Source organism: Sorex fumeus, unplaced genomic scaffold, assembly GCF_029834395.1.
Source record: "Sorex fumeus unplaced genomic scaffold, SorFum_2.1 ptg000130l, whole genome shotgun sequence".
In the NCBI taxonomy this organism is placed as follows: domain Eukaryota; kingdom Metazoa; phylum Chordata; class Mammalia; order Eulipotyphla; family Soricidae; genus Sorex; species Sorex fumeus.
Genome location: NW_026606187.1, coordinates 1,090,104 through 1,113,316, shown reverse-complemented (window position 1 = coordinate 1,113,316; position 23,213 = coordinate 1,090,104). Strand labels below are relative to the sequence as shown.

General features: G+C 63.2%; 1 protein-coding gene across 1 annotated transcript in view; it reads left to right on the top strand.

Annotated features, from left to right (window-relative positions):
• KATNIP (katanin interacting protein) overlaps window positions 1-23,213 on the top strand; it is a 107,503-nt gene that overhangs the window by 73,675 nt on the left and 10,615 nt on the right. Inside the window, exons 10-19 of the mRNA XM_056138799.1 lie at window positions 887-1,053; window positions 1,667-1,732; window positions 2,889-2,998; window positions 4,359-4,461; window positions 6,162-6,371; window positions 12,112-12,249; window positions 12,933-13,722; window positions 18,667-19,404; window positions 19,891-20,096; window positions 21,208-21,286. Of these exons, the coding sequence (XP_055994774.1) occupies window positions 887-1,053; window positions 1,667-1,732; window positions 2,889-2,998; window positions 4,359-4,461; window positions 6,162-6,371; window positions 12,112-12,249; window positions 12,933-13,722; window positions 18,667-19,404; window positions 19,891-20,096; window positions 21,208-21,286 (2,607 nt within the window). The remainder of the gene's footprint in view (window positions 1-886; window positions 1,054-1,666; window positions 1,733-2,888; window positions 2,999-4,358; window positions 4,462-6,161; window positions 6,372-12,111; window positions 12,250-12,932; window positions 13,723-18,666; window positions 19,405-19,890; window positions 20,097-21,207; window positions 21,287-23,213) is intronic.

The window sequence follows — 23,213 nt, the reverse complement described above, 5'->3', positions numbered from 1 at the left end:
ACTGGTTCTTGTCTTGCCTCGCAGAAAAGAATTTCAGGAACAGACGGGCAGTGAAGTAAAAGCAGATTTTATTTGGAGGTTTTTAGGAAGGGGAAGGAGGGAGAAAAAGTGGGAGAGTAAGGCCTCAGGGGAGAGCTCAGCTTCTCCAAGGGCGGAGAGAGCCCCTACACACACCCCAACGTTAGATAGGCAAGTCCACATCTCAGAGGGGAGATGCAGGCGACATGTGCTCAGGCACCGCGTGTTCTCGGCCACGTGGGCGCAAGCAGCACATGGGCTCGGGCAGCATCTGCGCGCCCTGCTTTGTTCAAGGTGGCCTTTATAGGGTTTTTCCGAGCCGCCCCCACGTGGGGCTTGTACCTAAGTAAAAGTCCGTTGCTAAGGAGGTTGCCAAGGGGGGCAGGGTTGGGGGTGGTGATGGTCTTTGCAGTTCCTTTCCTGGCCTTCTGTTTCTCCTGGCGCTTCTGTCGGAGTGGGGGTCCTGCCTTCTCGGGGGACTGTTGCTGTCCAGGTGAAAGTCTTCGGAGGCTTTAGTTCCTGTTTTCTGCAAAGTTGGCTTTTTGCAACTTCAGGGTGACTGATATCACTGTTTCCCAGGAAATGTGTTGCCGTTGCCCGGAGGGCGGGAACTCCCCTACTTGCCTTCCTCCATCAGGCCCTAGGCCCTGAGCTGGGGGCTGAGCTGGGGCCTGCTGTGTCACCGCAGGGGTCGGGCTCCTTTCCTCCGGAACCTTCCCTGCCGCCCTTCACCTGCGATGACCTCGGCTTCTCTGGAGAATTCAGGCCAGTTGATCTCAGAGAAGGTTCTTCAGCTTAGGCCTGCGGCGGCTTCCGTGCTGCTTCCCAAAAATCCATCTCAGCCCCCCCCCCCCACCCCCTTGCCCAGGACCCGGAAGCCGGTGGGAGAGACCCCTCTCAGCCACCCGAAAGCCCGTGCTGGCGGCGGAGGACCGGGAGGAGGATGCCTCGGCGGTGCTCAGGGCCATCCAGGTGGAGAATGAAGCGCTACAGGAGGCGCTGCGGGGCAGGAAGGCTAGCCCACAGCACGCACAGGTGAGCGCCACGCAGCCGTGTCACAGCCCGCCAGGGTCAGGGATGCGGAGACCTTCCCGGGCACCAGCCCCCAGGGCTACAGCCCAGCGAGCAGGTGCTCTGATCTCTTCCCTCTTCCCTCCCAGCCGGACTCCTTTGGGCCTCTGTGGCACTCACTGTCCCCGGTCGGCTTCCCCATTCCGGATGCCTCCCTGCAGGCAGGGGTCTGCCCCCACCGTCCCCTGCAGTGTTCTAGAAACTTCCCTATAGTGGGTTGCCCCCGCCCTCCCCTGGAGCCCTGAGCTGCCCAGAGAGGCTGAAGGGCGAGTCGTGGGCAGAGCTCTTGCCCTTTCTCAAGAGGGGGCTCCCTGGCGCCCCCCTAAGCCCTTCCCCTCCCCATGCAGCTCACAGCTTCCCGCAGACAGGTGGGTCTGGACAGAGCTGGGAGAGATGCCACATTCCAATGGTGCCCCCTGGGGTGGTGCCCACACCTGTCATCCCCCCCCCCACTCCTCCACCACCCGCCCCCGCCAGCCTCTTCCAGCCTCAGTGGCGGGGCTGCCCTGAGCCCCATCTGCCCCTGGGCTCTGTCTGCGGGGAGGAGCATGCCTGGGCCACTGTGATCTCATTGCAGGCTGCAGACGGACCTGCTGCCCGCCCGTGGAGTGGTCTGCAAATGGACAAGGGAGAGATGGGCGAGGTGGGTAACGGCCCGAGGGGTCCGCACAGCCCCTCGCTTGCTCTCCGCAGCGCGTCTGCAGAGCGTTTTCCCCCTAAGGCCCGGGGTCCTTGGCCGGGGGGGTGGGGGAGGGGCAGGCGGGGGAACCTAGGCTGTGTGACTCAGGCCCGGTGACATGCAGTTGCCAGCACCCCCGGGGCCAAGTCCCATGTCCCCTCGAGACAGCGTGCCAGCGCCCTGGGGAAGGAAGTGATGCTTCATCCTCCTCAGCAGGTCGGGCCCAGCAGGGAGGCTCACTGGGCCCTGGAAGGCCAGAATGTCCATGCACAGGCCAGGGCCATGCACAGGACATGCCCTAGCCCCGGGCCCTGCATGAAGACAGCCCACACGCCCCAGGCCAAGGCCATGCACAGGAATGGGCCCACAGGCTCCAGGGCTTGGGGAGCCTGCTGGGAGCCAGCACCCCGCACCTCCAGCAAGCTTCAGGCCTGCAGAGAGAGGGTGGGCCTGCCCCAAGGCGAGCACGGATGATGAGACGTGGCCAGTTGGGAGCCCCCTGGGAGCACCCTTTTGGGGAAGGAGCAGCTAATAAGCTTCAAGATCCATGGCCGAGAGCAGGAGGAAGTTTGGGAGGGGCTGTGGGGGAAGAGCACGGGCCGGGGCGGGGGGTGCTCGTCGCTCCCCATCAGTTAGCGGCTCCGTGCTACCCATCCCTGTTGTCCCCTGGTCCGCAGTCTGTCCATCCGGCTGTTTGGCCAGCCAACAGGCCTTTTCTGCACTGCCTGCTTGGCCCAGTCCCTGCCCCCAGCACTGCCCATGGCAGAGAGCGTGTTGTAAGAAGCCCGTTTCCCGCTAAATGAAGAAGGAAGGGGGGAAAGGCTTGGAGGATTCTAGCAGCAAAGAGCCCATTGGCGCTCCCAGGGTGCTGCGGGGGGCCCCTGTCACCTATGACCCACGGAACGGGGTTCTGGGGAGAGTGGCAGAGGGTTCCACGAGAGAGGATTTCCCGTAGCTCCTCAGAGAGATAGATGGTTTCCGGGGACAGGCCCCCTCCCTGGCCCTGTGAAGCTGAGACCCCTTCTCCCTGCCCAGACCCCAGGGGATGCCCGCGCTGCCGGGCTGACCGCTCCCTGCTGCCCCCGACTTCCCGCACCTGATCAGCCTTTCTCCTCCTCAGTGGCTTCCCGCAGTGCCCTCGGCCACCAGCCCGCAGGAGCCGGCCAAGGCGGCAGGGGGCGCCCAGGCTGTCGGCAAGGCCGTGGACAGGGCCGGCCGGTTGGAAAGCAGGTACGGAGCCCCGCTGCGTCTAGCGCGGCCCCCGCCCCACGTCCTTGCAGCACGGGGCTCTGCTCTGCTCCACCCCACGTGCTGCAGACCATTTTCCACCCCCGCCCCACGCGCTCCCCTCCCCACCCCCCAGAATGCAAATCCAACTCGTTTCCTCTCAGGCAAATGCCTCTTTGCTTGTTCAGTTCCTTCCAACCTTCTCCAAGGTTACCGCTCCTTCCCTCTCAGCAGATGGTGGCAAATGTGTTCCCGGCTGTTCAGGGACAGGGTTCCAAGGAGCATCCTTTGAACCTTCTTTTCTCGACAAGAGCTGGTTCAGACGCAGCCTTCTGTCCCACTCACATCCCACCGGGTGTTAGAGACCCCCGAGTTTTATTCAGAAGGCTTGGCCCCCAGCCTTCGGGAACTGCTGATCTCGCAGATGTGGAGGTTGAGCCTCGAGTTTCCAGCCTGCAGCGGCGCCTGGCCAAGCTCCCCCGGACACTGGTCAGGGCTGTGTCCATTGGGGTTCGTGTGAAGTCGGTGCCCCCAGCCCACGTGCCAGCCCCTTTCCTGAGACCTCTCCTCCCCTCCCCCCACCCCAGCCAGGGCTGCAGCAGCTGAGTAAGGGCAAAGGGACTTTTTCTCGCTCGTCCAAAGAAAGCCGGGACAGTGTCCACGCCACGCCATGCCCCATCCAGACCTTCTTGCATAGAATGTGTAGAAAACCTCCAAACGGCTAAAGGCAGTGTCGGCCTCTCTGAGTCCACAGATTTGCAGACCAGAAAACAGACAGGCTGGGAAGTGGCTGGGAAGTAGCTGGGAGTGGCCAGGAAGTGGCTGGGAAGTGGCTGGGGGTGGCCGGAAGTGGCCAGGAGTAGCTGGGAGTGGCTGACCGCGGTGGCCTGGCCAGGAGAGTGAGACAATGCTTTCTCTGCCCCGGTGCTGCGCCTTCATCACCAAGACTCCTCGTGCGTGTCTCAGGACCCGGGGGTCCTCAGCCTCAGGCAGGCACGTGTGGGGTGCACGTAGGGACAGTGGCCTGTGGACCTGGGAGACCTGTGCCGACCCCTTCCGCTGGTGCCCGAGGGTCTGGTGGCCAGCCCTGCCCTTTGCCCTCTCACCTTCCTTTCTAACCGTGGAAACCGTCCTTGGGCCTGAGGCCGCCTGGAGACTGACCGTGGGCTGCGTGTGACCCTCGGGTTTCAGAGCCCAGTCTCCCTGCCGAGACTCTGGGAGGTCACCAGGGGGCCATCAGAGGTCCCCAGGCCCCTGTGCTGCTGGCCGCTTCCTCTGCCTGCCTCTGCCCAGTTGTGCTGTGGGGGTTGGGTGCGGGGTGGGCGCCCCTCCCTGTCGGCTCAGACCCAGACCCCCCTTGCAGACAGCAGCAGAAGCTTCTCAGAGTGCTCCAGGCCATCGAGAGTGACCCTGCCCACCTGGGCCAGCTGGTGTCACCCCCCGAGGAGCCCGTGAGGGACCCAGAGGTGAGAACCGCGGCCCTCAGGTTTCTGCCTGGGCATGAGTCCCTCCAAGTGCCCGGCCCCGCCCACCCGGGCCGTCAGACGCCTTCCCGAGGGGCTGCGTGCCCACCATCCTCGTCCCCCGCCGCGCCCGCCCTGTCTGCCCGCCTTCCTGACACACAGGCGTTCCTGCTGCGCAGCGAGGCGGCGAGAAACCTGTCCACGCCACGGGAGGTATAAATAGCGCCTGAGCCCATAGGAAAATGCCCAGGTTCGCGGGTAATCAAGAAATGCAGATCAGAGCAGCCTCTGCGTCCCACCTGACGTCTGAGTGAGCCGACTCTCTGGCGATGACCTCGGGCACCGGCAAGGGCAGCGTGAGGCTGGGGCGAAACCTACCTTGGGATCTGGTGCCGGCCTCCCCATCCCACTGCCCAGCGGCGGGAGACCAGCAGTGGGACAGGAGGGCCAGGGGCACCAGACCGTCCCCTGAAGGGTCCCTGGGACCAGGGGAAGCGGCACCACAGATGGGACAAGCACCCCCGGCAGAGTCCCCCAGGAATGCCCAGCACATGGGCAGCAGCCAGAGTCAGGTAGAGAGGACCGGGGGCCCGTGGCTGCCAGGACCATGCCGTGTGGGCAGTGGGTGCTGCCCTGGGCTGTGGGTAATGGGGGGGGTCTCCCTCCCCCCACCCCTGGTCACTGAGTCGCGCAGCACTTACTTGGTGCTGTGGTCACCAGTCTGTCTTCTGGTCATTGAGGCCCTAACATAGGGCTGCCAAAGGCCCCCCAGAAAGACGTGGGCCCCCAAGAGGGGCTGCAACCCTGAGAGTCCTGGCTCAGAAGTCTGATTTGCAGCCCCCAGGGCCCAGACGGAGGTGGGATCTCGTGTCCGGCCCCTCCCCTTCCTTCCTGGGGAAGGGGGAGCCCCCTATATGTCCTGGCTGAGAGGCGACCCCCCCCCAGGGGAGATCAGGGTTCCCAGGGAGAGTCGGCAGTGCAGGCCGGGATCCTGGAGCACCCATTTGCTGGCGGCCTGAGGATCAGGCAGCTCGAGACGTGGCCAGGGAGAGTCAGGGAGTGAGTGGACGCGTGCACTGGGCCGGGCCCCCATGCAGGACACTGTCCGCACCTGCTGCCCGACAGAGCAAAGAGCATCTGGGGGTCGTCATGGGGAGCTGGCCTGAGTGGACAGAACCCAGCGGGGCAGGCGGTCAGGACCTGGACACCCTGGGGGTTTCTTTCTCAGTCCTAGAAGCTGGAGTTCAGGTCCAGGGGGTGGGCACAGAGGCTGTCACAAGGCCTCTGCTGGGTCTTGTACCGGGAACATCCTTCCCGTCCTTCTTGGGGGCGGGGTGGGTCAACCCCCCCAATACACACACACACACACACACACACACACACGCACGCACGCACGCACACAGAGCTCGCTGGCTCCTAAAGGCCTTCCTGCAGATGTCACTTTCTCAGGCCGTCCGGTCACGGCTTCCCAATGCAGCCCGTACCCGGGGCCCAGTCAGCAGGGAGCCGCCCCCGGTGCCAATACAGCACCGCACCTGTGCAGCCTCTGGTTGGAGTGACGCGGGAGTGTATGCAGGCAGGCCTGGTCCTTCTGTGTCCTCGGGGGAAAGAGCAGGAAGCCAAGAAGGCAGGAGCCGTGTGAGCCCGGGATTCCTCAGTGTTCTGGTCCCTGCTGACCACTGGCCTGCTCCCCTCCGGCCCAGGGCCCCGGGAGACCGGACGCCATCTACGTGACCATGGAGATCCTGTCCAACTGGGGCCACCCCACCTGGGTGGGGCTCCTGGAGGTCGAGTTCTTCGACCAGAGCGACACGAAGCTCTACGTGTCCCCTCACGACGTGGACATCCGGAACACGGACGCGCCCGGGGACCTGGGCCAGCTGGTCAGTCGGCACTCCGCCGGGAATGATGCGGTGAGTGTGCTGGGATGTCTCGTCCAGGATGGACGAGTGCGGGCGGGGGGAGGGACCACCCCTGAGCCCTGCCCGGCTCCTACTCTGCCAGGCTTCCCGGCCCGCAGTGGTGGCTTCTCCCCTGGTTGGCACTGCCCGGAGCGTGGCTGGCTCCGGGTCACTGGCCGGAAGCTCAGAGCCCAGTGCATGACCCGCAGCCTGGCCCAGGACCCACAATCCGCACCCTGCTGAGTGCCCCTTCCCTTAGCCAAACAGAGACCTGAGCTCCCCGGGGCCGCTCCGCCGCACCGTTCACGCGTGGCCACTCTGGGCGCAGCAGAACCAGGCCAGGCCGCAAGGAGACTTCCCATCACACCCCACTCACTCCTCCCCCTGCTGCTTCTGAGTGTCCTCTCACGAGTTCGCCATTCCTGTGGCCCGTGGCCCGTCAGACAGGTCCTCTGAGCCCAGCCCGACCCCGCCCCTCACACAGGCCCGAGAGCATCTGGCGCTCGCACCTGACCAGTGGCTCAGCCAAGGGTCAGCCCAGCTCCCGTGCATCTGGCCTCCGCTGCCCGCGTCCAGGGAGAGTGTGGTGCTGGCTTCTCCTGAGGGCTGCAGAATCAGCCGTTTTTACTCTCGTGGCTCCTCGGAGCGTGGGCTCCCTGGGACAGAGAGCACTGGACCCTCCCCATTCTAAAGGGGAGGAACCCGCACTGATGACGATGTTGCGGCCTCCCCCTGACCTGAGTCTGAGCTGGCGTGGGGCGAGGAGTCACCCTGCTGTGAAAACAGCAGCAGATACAGAGCCTGGTCCCCTAGCAGCATTGAGACGGGGGAGGGGAAGGCCACGCTCAGCGGAGGCCACACTTAGTGGCCCTGGTCCTGCGCTCAGGGGTCACTCCTGGCAGGCTTATGGGAACCCCAGCTGTAAGGCCAGCGCCCTCCCCTCGGTGCCGGGGCATTGGTCCCATGTTAGCAGCTTTTTAGGGCTTCGTGGCAGGAGCCCTCACTTCCCATGTCCCCTGCGCAAAGCCTGGCCACGGCCCGTGGGCTTGTCTGCTCTGGTGGGAGAGGGGCAGGATGTGTGGGTAGCCCGGCTGGTGCGTCGTTGGTAGCTTCTCGCCCTGGCTCTCTGCTGGGCTTGTCCAGCATGGGCTTGCCCTCCAGTGCTCACACTGCCTGCCCACTTCCCCCTCACAAAGTCTTCCATCGCCGGGCACAGCCACCGCCGGGTCCCCAAACAAGGAGTGCAACATGTTCTTAGGAACTTCTAATTTGGAAACAATTATAAGTCGACAGGAAATTGTTACCCTACTTTGTCCTAAACCAGTAAGGAGGATGGAACACCAAAGGAAAGCCCGTGACGCCACAAGCTGCTTCCAGGAAGGACTAGCGAAGCGAACAAGCCACTCGGTGGACAGGAAGAGAAAGAGAGGAAAGAAGATCCTAGTGACTGAAGGGACTAGAAGGGCACGTCCACAGGGCACACACCAGAAGGGTCCGAGGGCCACAGACAGCCGAACCAACTAACCCCACGTCCTGCTTGAAATGGACAGATTGCCAAAAATAACTCCTGGAGTCATAGTACAGCGGGTAGGGCGTTTTCCTTGCACGCAGCCACCCAGGTTCCGTCCCTGGCATCCCATATGGCCCCCCAAGCACTGCCAAGATTAGTTCCTGAGTGCAGAGCCAGGAGTAACCCTTGAGCATCGCCGGGTGTGATCTCCCCCCAAAAAATTCAAAAATAACTCTGGAGAGATGGAAAATCTGCGTTGAACTATAGCAGGTCCTTCTTTGAATTCATGATCAAAGAACATAATACACACACAAAAAGTGTCATCTTCATACCCTGGATTTGTCAGAGGAATCTTAGGACACCCAAAGTATGAGCAACACAAGATAAAATCAGCAAATCAGACTTCAACAAAAATTGAACAAGGTTTTTTGTTGTTGTTGTTGTTTGTTTGTTTGTTTTCGCTTTAGAGGACACTATCAAGAACAGTGAAAAGAAAACAATGCTAGAAAATATTTGCAAATTATGTACTTGATAAGGGTTCAGTATCCTATAAAGACGAGAACTTGGGGCGGGGGGGAGGGGCAGAGAGCTCAAAGGCCAAGTGCAGGCTTTGCATGTGGGAGCCTCAGGTTTGTCCTGAGCACTACACGACGGTCTCCTAAACATGGCCAGGTGGGATCCCTAAAGCACAGAGCCGGGAATAGCCCCCACACACTATTGGGTGTCCCTTCCCAGTAATCAAATCAAAAGAAAATAAGGAATAAATGAACTGTTTAACAGATGCCCAAAGGCAGCAGAAACTGAGAACTGGTCTTCCGTAGCAAGGTACCACAGGGGAAATGGGGCGTGGATGGGATGTGGGGGGACACTGGTACAATGATGGAGGGAAATGGACATTAGTGGGGGTTGGCGCTGGGATGGTTTATGCAGGAAACCATAAACTAGAAAGAAAGGAGAGAGAGAGAGAGAGAGAGGGAAACTCAGTAACAAAAAGGCAAAGGCCCTCATGTTCAAAAACTAAAGTACTTTTGACAGCTCTTTCTCCAAAGAAGACACACAAATGAACAAGATACTCCAGTGTCCAAGCATGGGAGGAGATACTCAACATCATTTGTCACTCAGAAAAAGCAAATCAGTCCGCCAGCAACCACACCCGCTAGAATGTCTGTCGTTCTCAGGGAAAGGGGCTGGAGCGACAACACAGCAGGGACCGGCACCTGCCTTGCATATGGCCAACCTGGGCTGGATCTGGGGACCCCGTAAGGTTCCCCCAAGCCCGGCCAGGAGTCAGCCCTGAGCATCCCCGGTATGGCTCGAAGCCAAAACAAGGAGAAAATGGAAACTGGCATTGGGAGCTTGTGGAGAAATGGGGGCTCCCGGGGCCTCGCAGCGGCTTGGGGAAACCTGCCGGGTCCTCAGAAGGCTGCGTGGAGGACGACCTGGCCACCTGGCATTCCCACGCCCCAGCACACACGCTGGAGAACGGCGAACGGAAACGTGCAATGCTGAAGGTAGCCTGAGAACCAGAAGGTGGAGGCCTCTGTCCACAGGCTCCCTCTCACCTTGGAGCCTTCTCCCTGCAGGGCAAGGCAGCCCAGGCTGCAGTGGGGCCCAGCCTCGAAGGCAGCCCTAGGACAGGTGCCCGCAGGTGACCCACGGCTGAGCCAGGCCGCGTCCATGTGCGTGCTCAGTCACGGCCCGTCCATCCGTCCACCAACACCTCATGCCAGCTCCCTCGGGATCCTCTCGCCTCCTCACACCCGCCGGGCCAGGCTGCCCCCCACCACCACCGTGGCCGTAGATGCCTGCGTCCCCCCTGCACCCTCCCGCGCGCACCCTGGGCCTCCCCTCCACCCCACGGCTCTGGCCCCCCAGTTCCCTGGTGGCAGCCCCTGTGAGGATGGAGGAGGGGGAGCCCCAGGGAAGCCCCCAGCCACCGTGGGTGGTGGAATCAGGGCCCGGATACCTCACAGGGGTCGCTCTGGGCGGGTGCCACGGACTCGCACCATCCCAATGGGCACCAAAATCCCAAAGGCTCAAGCTTTTTGTGGTAACACTGGGACATACTCCCCCCTCATTTCCCTGTCTCCGCGGGCACCTGGCAACTGGCCTTGGCTTCTGTTTCTGCGGGGACTCCAGCACAACTAGGCTGTGGCTGGAACACAGAGGGCAGCCTCTCGGGGCCTGGCATGGCCATGCCCGATGGGAGTCAGCCAGGCCCGGCGCCTCGGGGTCCCGGGAGTGGCTGAGCACAGTGTCCGGTGCCTAGGGAGTGACCGAGCACAGTGTCCAGGGCCCAGGAGTGGCCAAGCATGATGTCCAGGGTCCTGGAATTGCTGAGCACAGTGTCCAGGGCCCAGGAGTGTCTGGGCACAGTGTCCAGGGCCCAGGAGTGGCCGAGCACAGTGTCCAGGGCCCAGGTAGTGACCGAGCACAGTGTTCAGGGCTCAGGGAGTGGCTGGGCACAGTGTCCAGGGCCCAGGAGTGGCCATGCATGGTGTCCATGGTCCCGGAATGGCTGAGCACAGTGTCCAGGGCCCAGGAGTGGGCCAAGCACAGTGTCCAGGGCCCCAGGAGTCAGCTGAGCAGCGTCAGAGGGCCCCAGCTCCTCTTCTGTCTCCCTGGCCCCTGCCCATTTGCCCAGCGCGTGTGTTGCTGGCCTCCGGGACTCCCCGTGGAGCATCCTCTGGGAGACGGACAGAGGGAAGGGGACTTAGGAGGTGCAGATGAGGCCCTGTCACTGCGGGTCCCTGTTCTTTGTCTAGGACCACCGATGCCCACTGGGCCTTCCCGGGACCCGCCTGCCTGCAGCAGCGCTGCAGGAAATGGATTGTAGCCCCCACGACCTGGCTTGGGCCCTGGCAGGGCTGGGAGCAAGAGTGTCTGCTGGCCTCGGAGCCGGGAGAACCTGACCCCGCTGCCCAGAGCACGGCTCGTTCTTATGAGCCCGAGGAACTGGCCGGAATGAGGCGGAACCCCTTGAACTCGTCTCCCCCGCTGAACAAAGGCGGCCCCCTGCCCCCTGAAAGGCACCGTTGTCCCCAGAACAAGCCACCTTTGTCCTCCCCGCAGCTGGAGCCTGGGCCGTGCCTCTCCTGGGGGCCAGCAAGCCCCCAGCTCAGCCAGCCCCCGCCCCCCGCCTCTGTCCCGAGCAGGCCCCCGAGGTGGCCGCCCGTGGCTCACTGGCTTGGGCCGGCACCTCTGCTCAGTGCCTGAGCAGGCCCCCACCCCCACCCCCAACCAGCCTGGGGGCTGTAGAGGCGAGGGGAGGGGAGAGAGGGTGCAGGCAGTCCCGAGGGCGGGACCATGGGGTGGGGGGCCCAGCGGCTCAACCTCCACGTCTCAGAAATGGGGGGCCGGGCGCAGAGAGCTGGCAGCAAATGTGCTTTTCTCGTTGTCAACAATTCACGAGCCAAACAGCGCTGCCGTGGCCAGATCCCCTCAGGGCTCCTGGCAAGACATTGTGGGGCGAGGATCGCCTCTGGGGCTGGGGGCTGGTTTGTGCACCCCCTGGCACGCCTGGCGTGTGCTGGGAGCGTGGGCCCTGGGGTGGGGGGGGCCAGCCGGGGCTGGAGATGGGTCACTGCGGGCCACTGGGGGTTTGGGGGATGCTGGCCCCCAGGCACCTAGGGGAGGGCACAAGAGCCTCAAGGAAAGGGGGAGTGAGGGTCTGCAATGCCCTTGGCAGGATCTCCCAGCAGCTGCGGGCCACCACAGGAGGAGGGTCCTGGGGTGATGGGTTGGCTGCAAGGCGGGGTCCAGGTTGGTGGCTGCCCGAGGGGTCCGCATGAGGCTTGGAGACTCTGAGTGGGGACAGTGGGGCCCAGGGCGCGGCCACAGCCCCGCCCAGTCACTGCCGCAGCCAGACTCCCGGTTCTCTGCTTGAAAGCATTTCCGTTCCGCAGGGGCCGTGGGGCCAAGGCAAGTCTCCTCGCCCTCCCGCCCACCTCTCCCCATCCATCCCAGCGCTGGCCCTGCACCCCCTCGAGGCCATTAGCCCCCACCACGTTTCAAATACAGTCTCGAGGGTGGGTCTGGGGGACACCAGTGGACAGAGGTCACGTGTGCCAGGGACAAGCGTCAGTGCCCGGGCCCCTCTTAAGGTGTGGTCCAGGCGGATGGCGAGTGGGTGGCAGGTGCCATGGCCTGGCTCCCTGCCCAGCCGCTGGGGCACCTGTCAGAGTCCCCTGAGTGCTCTGGGGAGCACGGACGGGCCCTAACCACCACCACCCCGCCCCGCAGGGCAGGAGCACGTCCTCCCCGTGGCTGTGCCCCTTCCAGCCGCCCCTCCAGCTCTTCTTCATCCTCCGTAATACGCTGCAGCTGCCCAGCTTCCGTCTGGCCAAGATCAAGGTGTGGAACTACTGGACAGCCGATGGGGTGAGTCACCCCCTCGCAGACCCCAGGGGTGAAGCCTTCAGTACCTGTGCCCCGAGGGGCAACGTGGGGGCCCAGAGGCATGGCCACACCCCTCCCCGGGAAGCAGCGGCCAGGGGGAAGTTTGCGGGGAAGTTGGGGGGGGGGGGGAGGAAACACCAGGAGCAAAGTCAGCTGCAAGCAAAGTGGGTACTGGGGTCGGCTGGGAAATAGCAGTGGGACCCACTTTCTGGAGCCATAGCACAGCGGTAGGGCATTTGCCTTGCGGGCAGCCAGACCAGCCGAGCCGGGTTCGATTCCTCCTCCCCTCTGGGAGCGCCGGCAAGCTACCCGTCGGTATTCCATATGCCAAACAGTAACAAGTCTCACAGTGGAGACGTTACTGGGCCCGCTGGAGCAAATCCATGAACAACGTGAGGACAGTGTTTTTGTGTTTTATTTTTCCCTGAATCACAGTGAGATACAGTTACAAGGTTGTTGCCATGGGGTTTCAGTCATACAATGTTTCAACACCCATCCCTCCACCAGTGCACATTTCCCAGCACCAGTGTCCTCAGTTTCGCTCCTGCCACCTCTCCCACCCTCCCCCTGCCCCCCCCCGCCGCCTCCACACCTATCTCTGTGGCAGGTAACCCCCCCCCAATCCCATTTCTTCATCTTCACTCAGCTGCACTGTGTGATTTCAGGATCTCGATGTCGGTGCCAAGAGCGTGAAACTCTATGTCAACGAAAGTCTCGTCTTCGACGGCCAGTTAGACAAGGGGGCGGGCGAGGCCCCAGCCGGGCAGAGCATCCTGGTCAGCCTGAAGAGGCCAGGCCAGGCCAGGCCAGGCCTGGGTGAAGATGGTGAAGACGCCCAGGAGCTGGGCGGCACAGAGGGGGCTGAGGCTGGCAGGGGCGCGCCATCCCCTGGAGCAGCAGTGGCTGGAAAGGCGGCACCAGCAAGTGTCGCCAGGGACCAGCTGGATGCCCCCGATGGCATGAAGGCCGGCGTGTCCAAGTCTGAGGGCGAGTTCAGCATGGCCGCCGCCATCCCTGCCCCCGCCCCTGCCCCGCCTGGGGAGGGCGCCACCCCCGGCCCCGAGCCGACTCTGACCCAGCAGCTGGAGACCCTCATGGGCAGGAAAGCCTCGAAATCACAGGGCAGGACGCCGTCCTGGCTGCAGGCTGCCCCCGCCGCCCCGGGCAGGAAGCCCAGGCCCCTGTGGCTGAGCCCTGAGAAGCCTCTGGACTGGAAAGGTCCTGGGACGGGGCTGTCAGACGCTGACGGCCCGGAGCAGGGCCGGGCCAGCAGCTGGGCCGCCGCCACCATCCCGGGCGAGAGAGCCCAGCGGGGTCCGCCCCGGGGCAGCCGCGATGACTTCGACCTCATCTTTCAGCAGCCGTCCCCCCGGGAGCCCCCGGCCAGCGGGAGGAGGGGCGGCTCCAGGAGGGACTCTAACCTGAGACTGTCGCAGGACCAGCCAGCCGGCCGAGGTGAGCAGGCGCCCCGGGCGCCGATGGGCTTGAAGCTGCTGGCCTCAGGGACCTGGAGGTGCCGCCCCTGTAAAGTGAGAGGCTCCTCTCACGGGGAGACCCCCACCCAGTCCTGGGACCAGGCGGACACGTGGTGCTCGGGAGCGGGTGGGCACAGAGACCGTGTACCTGGAGTTCCCGGCAGATTCGGCTCTGCAGTGCTCAGTCCCCAGGCAGTGGGGTTTCCTGTGAGGCCTGCTGGCAGCTTAGCCGCGGGGACTTCGCTGGGGCAGGCGCAGATCCTCCCCTCTCAAGTTCGGCCCGGTACGGAGGTCCGAGGAATGTTTGCGGCGAGTTCATCCCTTTTGAGTCTCTGGGACAGGGCTGGCAGATGAGCGGAGTGGCGGTGGGGTATGGACGGGGCTGCCCCGGCTTCCGGAATCATGGGGAGGTGGAAGGCAGTCGTCCACCCCAACCCTGAGAAACCTGGAGTTTTCAGCCGCAAAGCCCCGTGTGCCTGGAGTTCTCCAGCAGATTCGGGTCTCCCTGGTGCTGTCCTGAGGTGGCTGTGAGCTGGGAGGGGGGTCACTTGGCCACCATGCTCAGGTCCCTGCCTGCAAGATGTGTCCCTGAGTCCCGGGTGTCAGGACATCCAGAGGTCGTGACCCCACCTTGGCTGGTGTCCCCCATCTCTGATGACTCCACACCTTCTGTCTGGGGAGCCACACCAGAGGTGCCCTGGGGACAGGCAGTCGCAGGGATTGAACCGGGGCCTTGTCCTACGCTCAGAGCATTCCCCCAGCCGCCACCCGCCCCCTCCATGCTTCTCTGCGCTTGTGAGCACCAGGATGCAGTGCACTGATTCTGGCCCAGAGGAGGGGTGAGGACGAGGCTGTGGGGTGGCTGCCACCTCCGCTCAGGCCCTCCGGCCGGCCTAGCCAGGCCCACGGTCCCCAGTGTGCAGTGTCCGCTGCCCAGTGCTGACGGCAGAGGTGGTGAGTTTTAGACACGCCCGTGTGAACTTTGCAGTAGATTATCTCGCAGGGCCCTGCCGGGCGGTCCCAAGGGCTGGGCTTCCGGGTATTTGCTCTCAGATTTGGCTGCCGGGAAGGAAGCAGAGCCGCCGGGGTCCCACCCGCTAGGATCCAAACTCTCCGGCTGGCCACGTGTTTGCACCTTCCAGACCTCAGCGGCTCCCACGCCAGCACATGCAGCCCTGGGGCCACCTGCGTCCCACAGAGCCCAGCGGGAAGGGCCGCTGCCCCACACTGGCTGGCTGATGCCTGCACTCAGCACCCGGTGCCACAGACCCACCACACTGCCTGTGCAGGGGTCCCCGTGCCCCTCTGCCCGTGGGCACCAAGGGCCTGGGCTGCCCTAGTCTCGGGCTCCTGCTCTCCCTGGGTTGCTCAGCGCCCCCAGCACCCACTGCCATCCTGACAGATGCAGAGGATCTGTCTCCAGCCCGGTCCCCTAAATGGGGAGGGTCTGGGAAGAGGGCTGCCACCTTGTCATATAAATAAGTAGTTCGCTGACCCCAGGGTAGGAAAAGGCATTTTTCATGTGTCAAGGTGTGCTCTCAGCATTTCTAGTCATGCCGAGACTCGAGCCAGTTGTCCAGGGGTACGTGTGAACCAGGTGTCACCTACTTTCCTGGGGCGCACGTGTCTGAGGGCTTCCGTGTGTCCCAGGGGCCGTGTGTCTGAGGGTTACATGTGTCCTGGGGGCACACGTGCCCCGGGCATTGGGGGCACCCAGACCGGAGTGGGGAATTGCACCCGCCCTTGCCCCGTTTTCCCAGCGTCATCACCTTCCCTTCAGGGAGCATTTCCAGGAGAGAAAGAGTGAAGTAAAATAGTTTTATTTACAGGAGAGAGGGGGGATGAAGCTGGGAGAGGGAGAGAGCCAGGGCGGGAGAAGAGAGAGGGAGGGAGAGAGCTGGGGGGGGGGGGGAGGACAGAGAGAGGAGGAGAGGGAGGAAAGGGAGAGAGGGAAGGAGAGGGAGAGAGCCAGCCAGAGTGAGAGATGGAGCCAGCCGGAGAGAGAGGGGGAGAGGGGGAGAGATTAAAGCATGGGGTTTGTGTTCAAGAGAGAACACGGCTTCTCCAGAGGGAGAGCCGGGAGCGCCCATGTCAGGGGATACTGACCCTCCGTCTCCTCAAAGTTGGCTCCGTCGAGGGGCTTTTCCCAGACTGTCTGCCTGGGGCTGCCTGGATGGCTCACTGGGACACTTCAGTTGGAAGAGCCCGGGATTCTCGATGGGTTTTCATATTCTTTTAATTTTTCTCCTTATTTTGGTCATGCCCAGCGGCACTCAGGACTTACTCAGGGTATGTGGTTCTTGGGGGACTCTCTGTGGCCCCTCCTTTCATATTCTTTTTGTTTTGGGGCCATACCCCATGATGTTCAGGGGTTACTCCTGGCCGTGCACTTGGGTATACCTTACAGTATGCTGGGGATCAAACCCTGGGTAGGGCGTAAGCAAGGCAAGTGCCCTTCCCCCAGCCCTGGCCTCTTTCCATCTTCCCCTGACCCCTCTCTCTCTCTCTCTCTCTCTCTCTCTCTCTCTCTCTCTCTCTCTCTCTCTGCTCCTCTCTTCCTTGTGTGTGTCTCAGTTTCTCCATCTCCGAAGAGCTCAAGATTGGCCTCTCAGATACTTCTGACTTCCCCGCCCTGGCGGCTTCTGCGCTGCTGACTCGGCATCTTTATTCCCCAAAACCCCACCCTCCCCCCCCCCCACCCCCACCCATTTACCTGCCGGCAGTGGCTAGGTGCAGGGTGTGCCAGCACCAGGCCTGGCTGCCCCTCAGGACCCTCTCCTCACATAGGTCCTCCTAGAGGTTTGAGGAACTGCCCCTGGGCCTCAGAGTCCAGAGTCCAGAATAGGATTTGCTGAATACTCCAGCCTCCATGCATTGGCTCTGCCCTTTCCAGACGCACACAGCATCCTCGAGGGTGGCAGCTTCTGGCCCTCCTGGAAGCCAGCCCCACCGAGCCAGTGGAGCCATGTGGCGGGGCTGCCGTGTCCCCTAACTCACCCACTTCCAAAGACCGTGTCTAGGGGCTGGGTAGCACACAGCAGACAGGGCGTGGCCTTACACACTGCCAGCCCGGGTTCCAACCCCGCACCCCATCTGTTCCCTGGAGTCCTGCCAGGAGTGATCCCTGAGCACCGAGCCAGGAGTAAGCCCTGGGCACAGCAGGGCATGGCCTCGCACACATACACAAAGCAGAAACAAAGACCTTGCCTTGCTTTGGTTTCTTTCCAGGTATTTCACGGCTTGGCGCTGTGACACGTTAAGAAACAAGCTGTTGAGATTTCACCGCTTTTGTTAGGCTGGTCAGGATGAAAGGGAAGGTGGCCTCGAAATCCCACGCCAGCCCTCCCAGCCAGGCCTGCGAGCCCTCCCACGGAGCTGGCTGCAGAGAGGGACAGTTGGGGACATCACATGGGGGCGGATACCAACTCCTTATCCCAGTGGGAGCTGTAAAAGGATGTGCTCTGAAGGGCCCATGAGGAGCTTCTCCACCCCCAAAGGCAGGGATGGAAGAATGAGCCAGAGCACACAGCCCCAGCTCCCTCGTGCCCCTGGAAAGTGGGTGTTAGCCAATAACTTTAGGAACTTCCCAATTCTGGGTACCAACCCCCCCCTTCCGCCCCGCCCCCAGCAGGCACAGACTCTCAGGGCCAACGCTGACTGGTTGATATGGGTCAGGTGTCCATTCCTTGTCCAATCAGCTCCCCTTCCCACTTCCTGTTTTCAAAGCAGTCAGTACCTGCCTCCTGTGGCCCAGGGACTTGCAGGGGCTGGAAGTCCAGGCGGGCTCTGGGCCAGCTGGCCCTCCCGGCCTCAGAGCTGGGGTCTCCAGTCTGAAACAGCCCCGTCCACAGACGCTCCCCCTCCAGGCCCCCAGTGCAGGCCCAAACAGCAGCAGTCAGCTGCAGCGACAGATGGGACCAAACCCTGGTCCCCAGCCCGGGGTTCCGGTGTGTTCTCCTGCAAACGGAATGAAACATTCCCCCCCACCACCCCAGAGGTCCAGGAGAAGGTGGACCAGGAGAAACCTGTCCACCGGCCAAGCCCAAAGCATGCTGCTCTGTGAAAGCAAGTCTGAGGGCGGCCCCTCTCCCCCACCCAGGAGAGCAGAACCTGTTCTTGCACCCTGGGGCAGAGAAGCCTAGACTGACCTGTCCAACATAGCCCCTCCCCCTCCCCACATGTTGGCCCCTCTTATGCTTGCTAGCTGGCCCAGCCTTCATTCCAATCAGCAGAAATGCAAGCATAGGAAACATCTGTGGAGACGTCTTTGCAGAGTCCCGGGAATCCTGTGCTGGAAGTTACGCCCAGTTGCAGGTGGAAAGGGAGAGGGAAGCCCCGTGTCTTTCTAATGGCTGACGCAAAGCAGGGAGAGGACAGAGGAAGCCCAAAGAGCAGGCGGGAAGGCAGATGTCCCCCACCCCCTGCGGGCAGAGCGCAGGGCCACTCCGAATGGAACCAACCTCCCGTCCTTCTATTGGGTCTCACCCGGCTGTGCTCAGGGCTGACTCCTGGCTCTGCACTCAGGGGTCACTCCTGACTGGGCTTGTGGGACCACATGGGGTGCCAGGTATCGAACCCGGGCAGGCCACATGCCAGGCAAACACCCTACCCACTGGACTGTCCCTCCCCACCCCTGCCCCCCGTCTATCCTACAAACACTGGACACTTCCACATGCCAGCTTGTGCCAGGCACTGGGACCCAGCAGGGCAGAGGGGCCCGTGAGGAGAAGGGTGTGGGGGCAGCAGGCGGGGACCGCGGTTGGGGAGCAGAGGCAGAGTGAGGAGTGGAAGCCTCGGGGAAGGGGGAACAGTGAGGGTGGAGTTGGCGCGCCCAGTGCTATCTGGAGTGTCCAAGGGCCTCGCGGAGGGTCCCTGCTTCCCTCGGGCACCACTCACGGGACTGCCACTCGGTGCTTCCCCGCAGACGTCGCCAGAGCCCCGGCCCTGTGGCCCAGCGAGCAGGAGCACCAGCTGCACGAGTCGTGGGACTCACTCAGCGCCTTCGACCGCAGCCACCGGGGCCGCATCTCCCTCGAGGACGAGTTCCAGGGCGACATCCTGGACGAGTTCCTGCAGCAGCAGCGGGGCGGCCGGCACGGGGCACCACCACCACTGCCGCCGGCGCCGGCCCAGGAAGAGGGGAGGCCGGAGTGCGCACCCGAGGGCCGCCCCCTGGGCCCAGACGAGGCTGGGGAGGCCGACGCGGACGACTTCCAGATCCCCGTGCTCCCCTACGGCCAGCACCTGCTCATCGACATCCGGTCCACGTGGGGCGACCGGCACTACGTGGGGCTGAACGGCATTGAGATCTTCAGTTCCCGCGGCGAGCCCGTGCGCGTGGCCAGCATCCGGGCCGACCCCCCCGACATCAACATCCTGCCCGCCTACGGCCGGGACCCCCGCGTGGTGGCCAACCTCGTGGACGGGGTCAACCGGACGCAGGATGACATGCACGTGTGGCTGGCGCCCTTCACGCCGGGCCGGGCCCACTCGGTGGCGCTGGAGTTCGCGCGGCCCTGCCAGGTGGCCCTGATCCGCGTGTGGAACTACAACAAGTCCCGCATCCACTCCTTCCGCGGCGTCCGCGACGTGGAGATGCTGCTTGACGGCCGCTGCATCTTCCGGGGCGAGATCGCCAAGGCCTCGGGCACCCTGGCAGGAGGTGAGCGCCGGCAGCCCCAGTGGGTGCAAACAGCCTCATTCTGCTTCCCCACCCCCACCCCCGGGCACTGTCTCACCCAGTGCCCACCCGAGGCCTGAGCAGACTGGGAGGAGCGGGGGTGGGGGGGGTGGGCGGGGGCTGCAGCACTCACTCATTCTGCCACTGGGACCCTAAAGTTGGGCAAGTGGCTTCTGCACCCATCCAGGGCCCACTGGGATCTCTGAGGGGCGCCAACAGCCTGACCCCTGCACCCATGCACGTCCCTGACCTCCCTCACGCCATTGGGCCCGTCCTTTCGTGTCGGTGCTCCTCCCTGAGCCAGGACAACCCCCACCCCCTGCCCCAGCTGTGAGAGCAAGCCAGCCGTCAGGGGCTGTGGCATTGTCCTAGCCGGGAGGAGCAGAGGGGTTCGGGCTCCTGAGCTGCCCATGGTGGGGGCTCGGGGTCGAGCTGACGCTTCTTCGTCCTTCCCGGCGGCCCACTCAGGCCCCGAGCACTTCGGCGACACCATCCTCTTCACCACGGACGATGACATCCTCGAGGCCATCTTCTGCTCCGACGAGACCTTCGACATGGACGGCGAGAGCCTGTGCGGGCTGCAGGGCGAGGAGGCTCCCAGGAGGCCCAGCACGGCCGACGGCGCGGGCGACGAGCGGCCCTACACCCAGGCCGGCCTGGGCGCCGAGGACCCGGTAAGGCGGGGAGGTGGGGGTGGTGGGGGGCGCCCTGTGAGGAATGAAGACGGATTCCCCGGAGCCGCCGGTGCGGCTGTTCTGACAGCTCCCATTTTTCTCCTTCATCTCCGGCCCCGGACGCCGTATTTCATTCTCTAATCATCATTATTTTTTTAACCAAAGTGAAGAAAGTATTCAGATTTTAATCAGAGCTAGGAGGGAACCGGTCCGTCTCTGTCATCTCTGTGACAGAGACGCGGGCGGGCGCGGGAGTGTCTGCCCCGGGCGGGGTCCTGCTGCCTCATGGCTAGTCTGAGAGATGAAGGCCGGGAAGGCTCATGCCTGAGACGCGGGCAGGGGTGGGGATGGGGGCGGCTGAGGCGCAGATGGAGCTCTGTCTCTGCCTCTCTGTCTCTGCCTCTGCCTGTCTCTATGATTCTGTCTCTGACTCTCTCTGTCTGTCTCTGTCTCTATCTCTCTGTCTCTGACTGTCTCTGTCTGTCTCTATCTCCCTCTGACTGTCTCTGCCTGATACTGAGGTGGAGGCGGCTCAGGGGGCCTGGTCAGGAGACTGGGCGTAGGCGTGTTGGCCAGAGAAGCGCATGGTCCGACCGCCCCCACCCTGCCCCATGGCCAGTTGTATCCCCAGGGCGGGGGCTCCTCTGCCTCCAGTCCCGAGGCTCTCAGACCCAGAGCATCTCAGGGTCCCCTCAGGAAGAGCTCAGGCACGTCCTTCCCCTCCCTCCTTCCTCCCAACCCTCCCCCGCCCGCCCCTGTCCCCCCCGAAGCGTGAGGTTGAGGTCTGGCAGCGTGTTTACACGGAGACCCAGAGGGCTGGCGTCCGCCTGGACCAGGGGCTAGGGGCTCCATCCTGTGCCCTCGGACCCCCGGGCTGAGAACTATACATGTGGTTCGACCTCCTCCCCCGCTCCCCTCTCCTCTTCTTTCCCTCCCCCTTCCCCCCCCCCGACCCCCCCTCCCCGTCCACGAGGCTTCTTCTCGCCTCGGCCTCCCTGCCCGTGAGATAGAGCTCGGACACTGTCCATCGGGTGCGGGGCTGCCCCAGCGGGCAGGCGGGAAGGCCAGGATCAGGGCAGTCACGGCTCCCGGTTCCCCCCGCCCTGTGTAGGCCCCAGAGCTGGAGCTGCTCGCCAGCACCCCCGTCCCCGAGGCCGCCACGCCAGAGCCAGGCATCTACCACGGTATCTGTGAGTAGCCCCCGGAAGCGCCCGGTGCACCTGTGGGGGCTGGGGCCGGGACAGGGCTCCTTGGGCGGGGGACAGGCTGTGCCCTGCACTGAAGCCAGCCTGTGGGCAGACGGTCCCTGTGTGCTGTGGCCTGGGGCTGCGTCACCACACGCACGCATACACACAGTGCATACAGTACACACCACACCTACGCACACACCACATACACATACACTACACACCACACACACATCATACACATACACACGCACACACACACCACATATACCATATACACACCACACACACAGTACACACTACATACACTCACACCACATACACCACACACACCACACACATACATACACACCACATACACCGTATACACACCACGTACACACACAATACACTATATACACACACACCCATACCACATACACCACATATCACACGCACACCACATACATATACACCACACACACCACATGTATATACACCACACACAGACACACATACACATAACACCACACACACTTATTCACACATACACAAACACACACATAGACCATGCACACACCACATAACACACACATACACACACATACACCACACGCACATATACACCCCCCCCACACACACACACACACATGGGCGCATCTGCGTTTTACATGCAGGCTCATGTGTTAGCGCTGACCCCCACCAGGGCTGAAATTGTCCAAGCAGGGGCTGAGGGTCCAGCAGGTGCCCGGCCTCAGTCAGCCCCACGCTGGGCCTTCACTTCCGTGGCGACTGCTGAGCAGCAGGAGGAGGAAGAGGAGGGGGAGGAGGAAGAGGAGGAGGACCCCTCTCCGTGCTCCCGGCCTCGTGGGGTGCCTCTGTGACCCCATCTTCAGGATTCGTAGCAGAACCCTGGGTTCAACTCCCACCACCCTATTTTCTAATACCAAAAACTCGGCATGACCCAGCTGCTGCGCTGGTCAGTGTTGGTCAGCGCTGTGCTTGTCACCTGCTACCCCACAGCCTCGGCCCCGTCTCCCCACGCCCTCATGCACTTGGCCCGCCCGCTCCTGCGTCCTGGGGTCCTTGGGGGTCCTGATCCCCAGGGCTTGTGTGCAGGAAAGACCTAGGGCTGCCTCCGAGGGGGGGAGCTGGCCAGGACTGTCCGTCTGTCCCTGCGGGGCCTCCCCACCAGATGACACAAGGCCCAGTGAGCTGGCGGGACCGACCTCGGCCCACAGACACAGCCGGTGTGACCCCGGGGCCCGTACTGTGCACCCCGCTCAGCTGAGGGGCTGAGAGCATGTGTGAGCCTGGCGGGCGGGCTCTGTCCTGCGTGGGCTCCTCTGCGCTGGTCGGGCCTGGGGGCGGGGGGCGGCGAGGGGCTGGTGCACAACGGAAACTTCATTCCACTGAGTTAAAGCAGAAAAAGAAACTGATTCATGAGGCCGTGGGGATGCTCGTTTCCGGAGCAGCTGAGCCCAGGGGTGCAGATGAGGTCACCAGGCCTCGTGTCTGCCTGTCTCTGCCCCGGTGCCTCTCTCGCCTCCTCCACTCGCAGACACACGGGGGCACTTGGCTCGGGGCTCACCTCTGTCTGCCCGCGCCAGGCCCATGAGGTCGCCTCATCCCCGGGACCTGGTCTCCTCAGCCAACTCACTCCACCCGGAAACCCACCCCTGGGTTCCCAAGGGGGGCGGGAAACGGGGACAGTGTCGCCCCAACCCCAAGAGAGAAGGACAGGGCTCTGTAACCAGGAGGCTGGCTGGCCGGCCAGACACACCAGGGTCCACTCACCTGACCTGCCCCAGAGCCACTGCTCGTCCACGCCCTCTTGACGGGAACCACGATGGTGCCTGCAGGAGCACAGCCCGTGGCCAGCCCGGAAGTTTTTCTTCCAGGAGGAAAGTGATATTGTGTGTGTGTGTGTGTGTGTGTGTGTGTGTGTGTG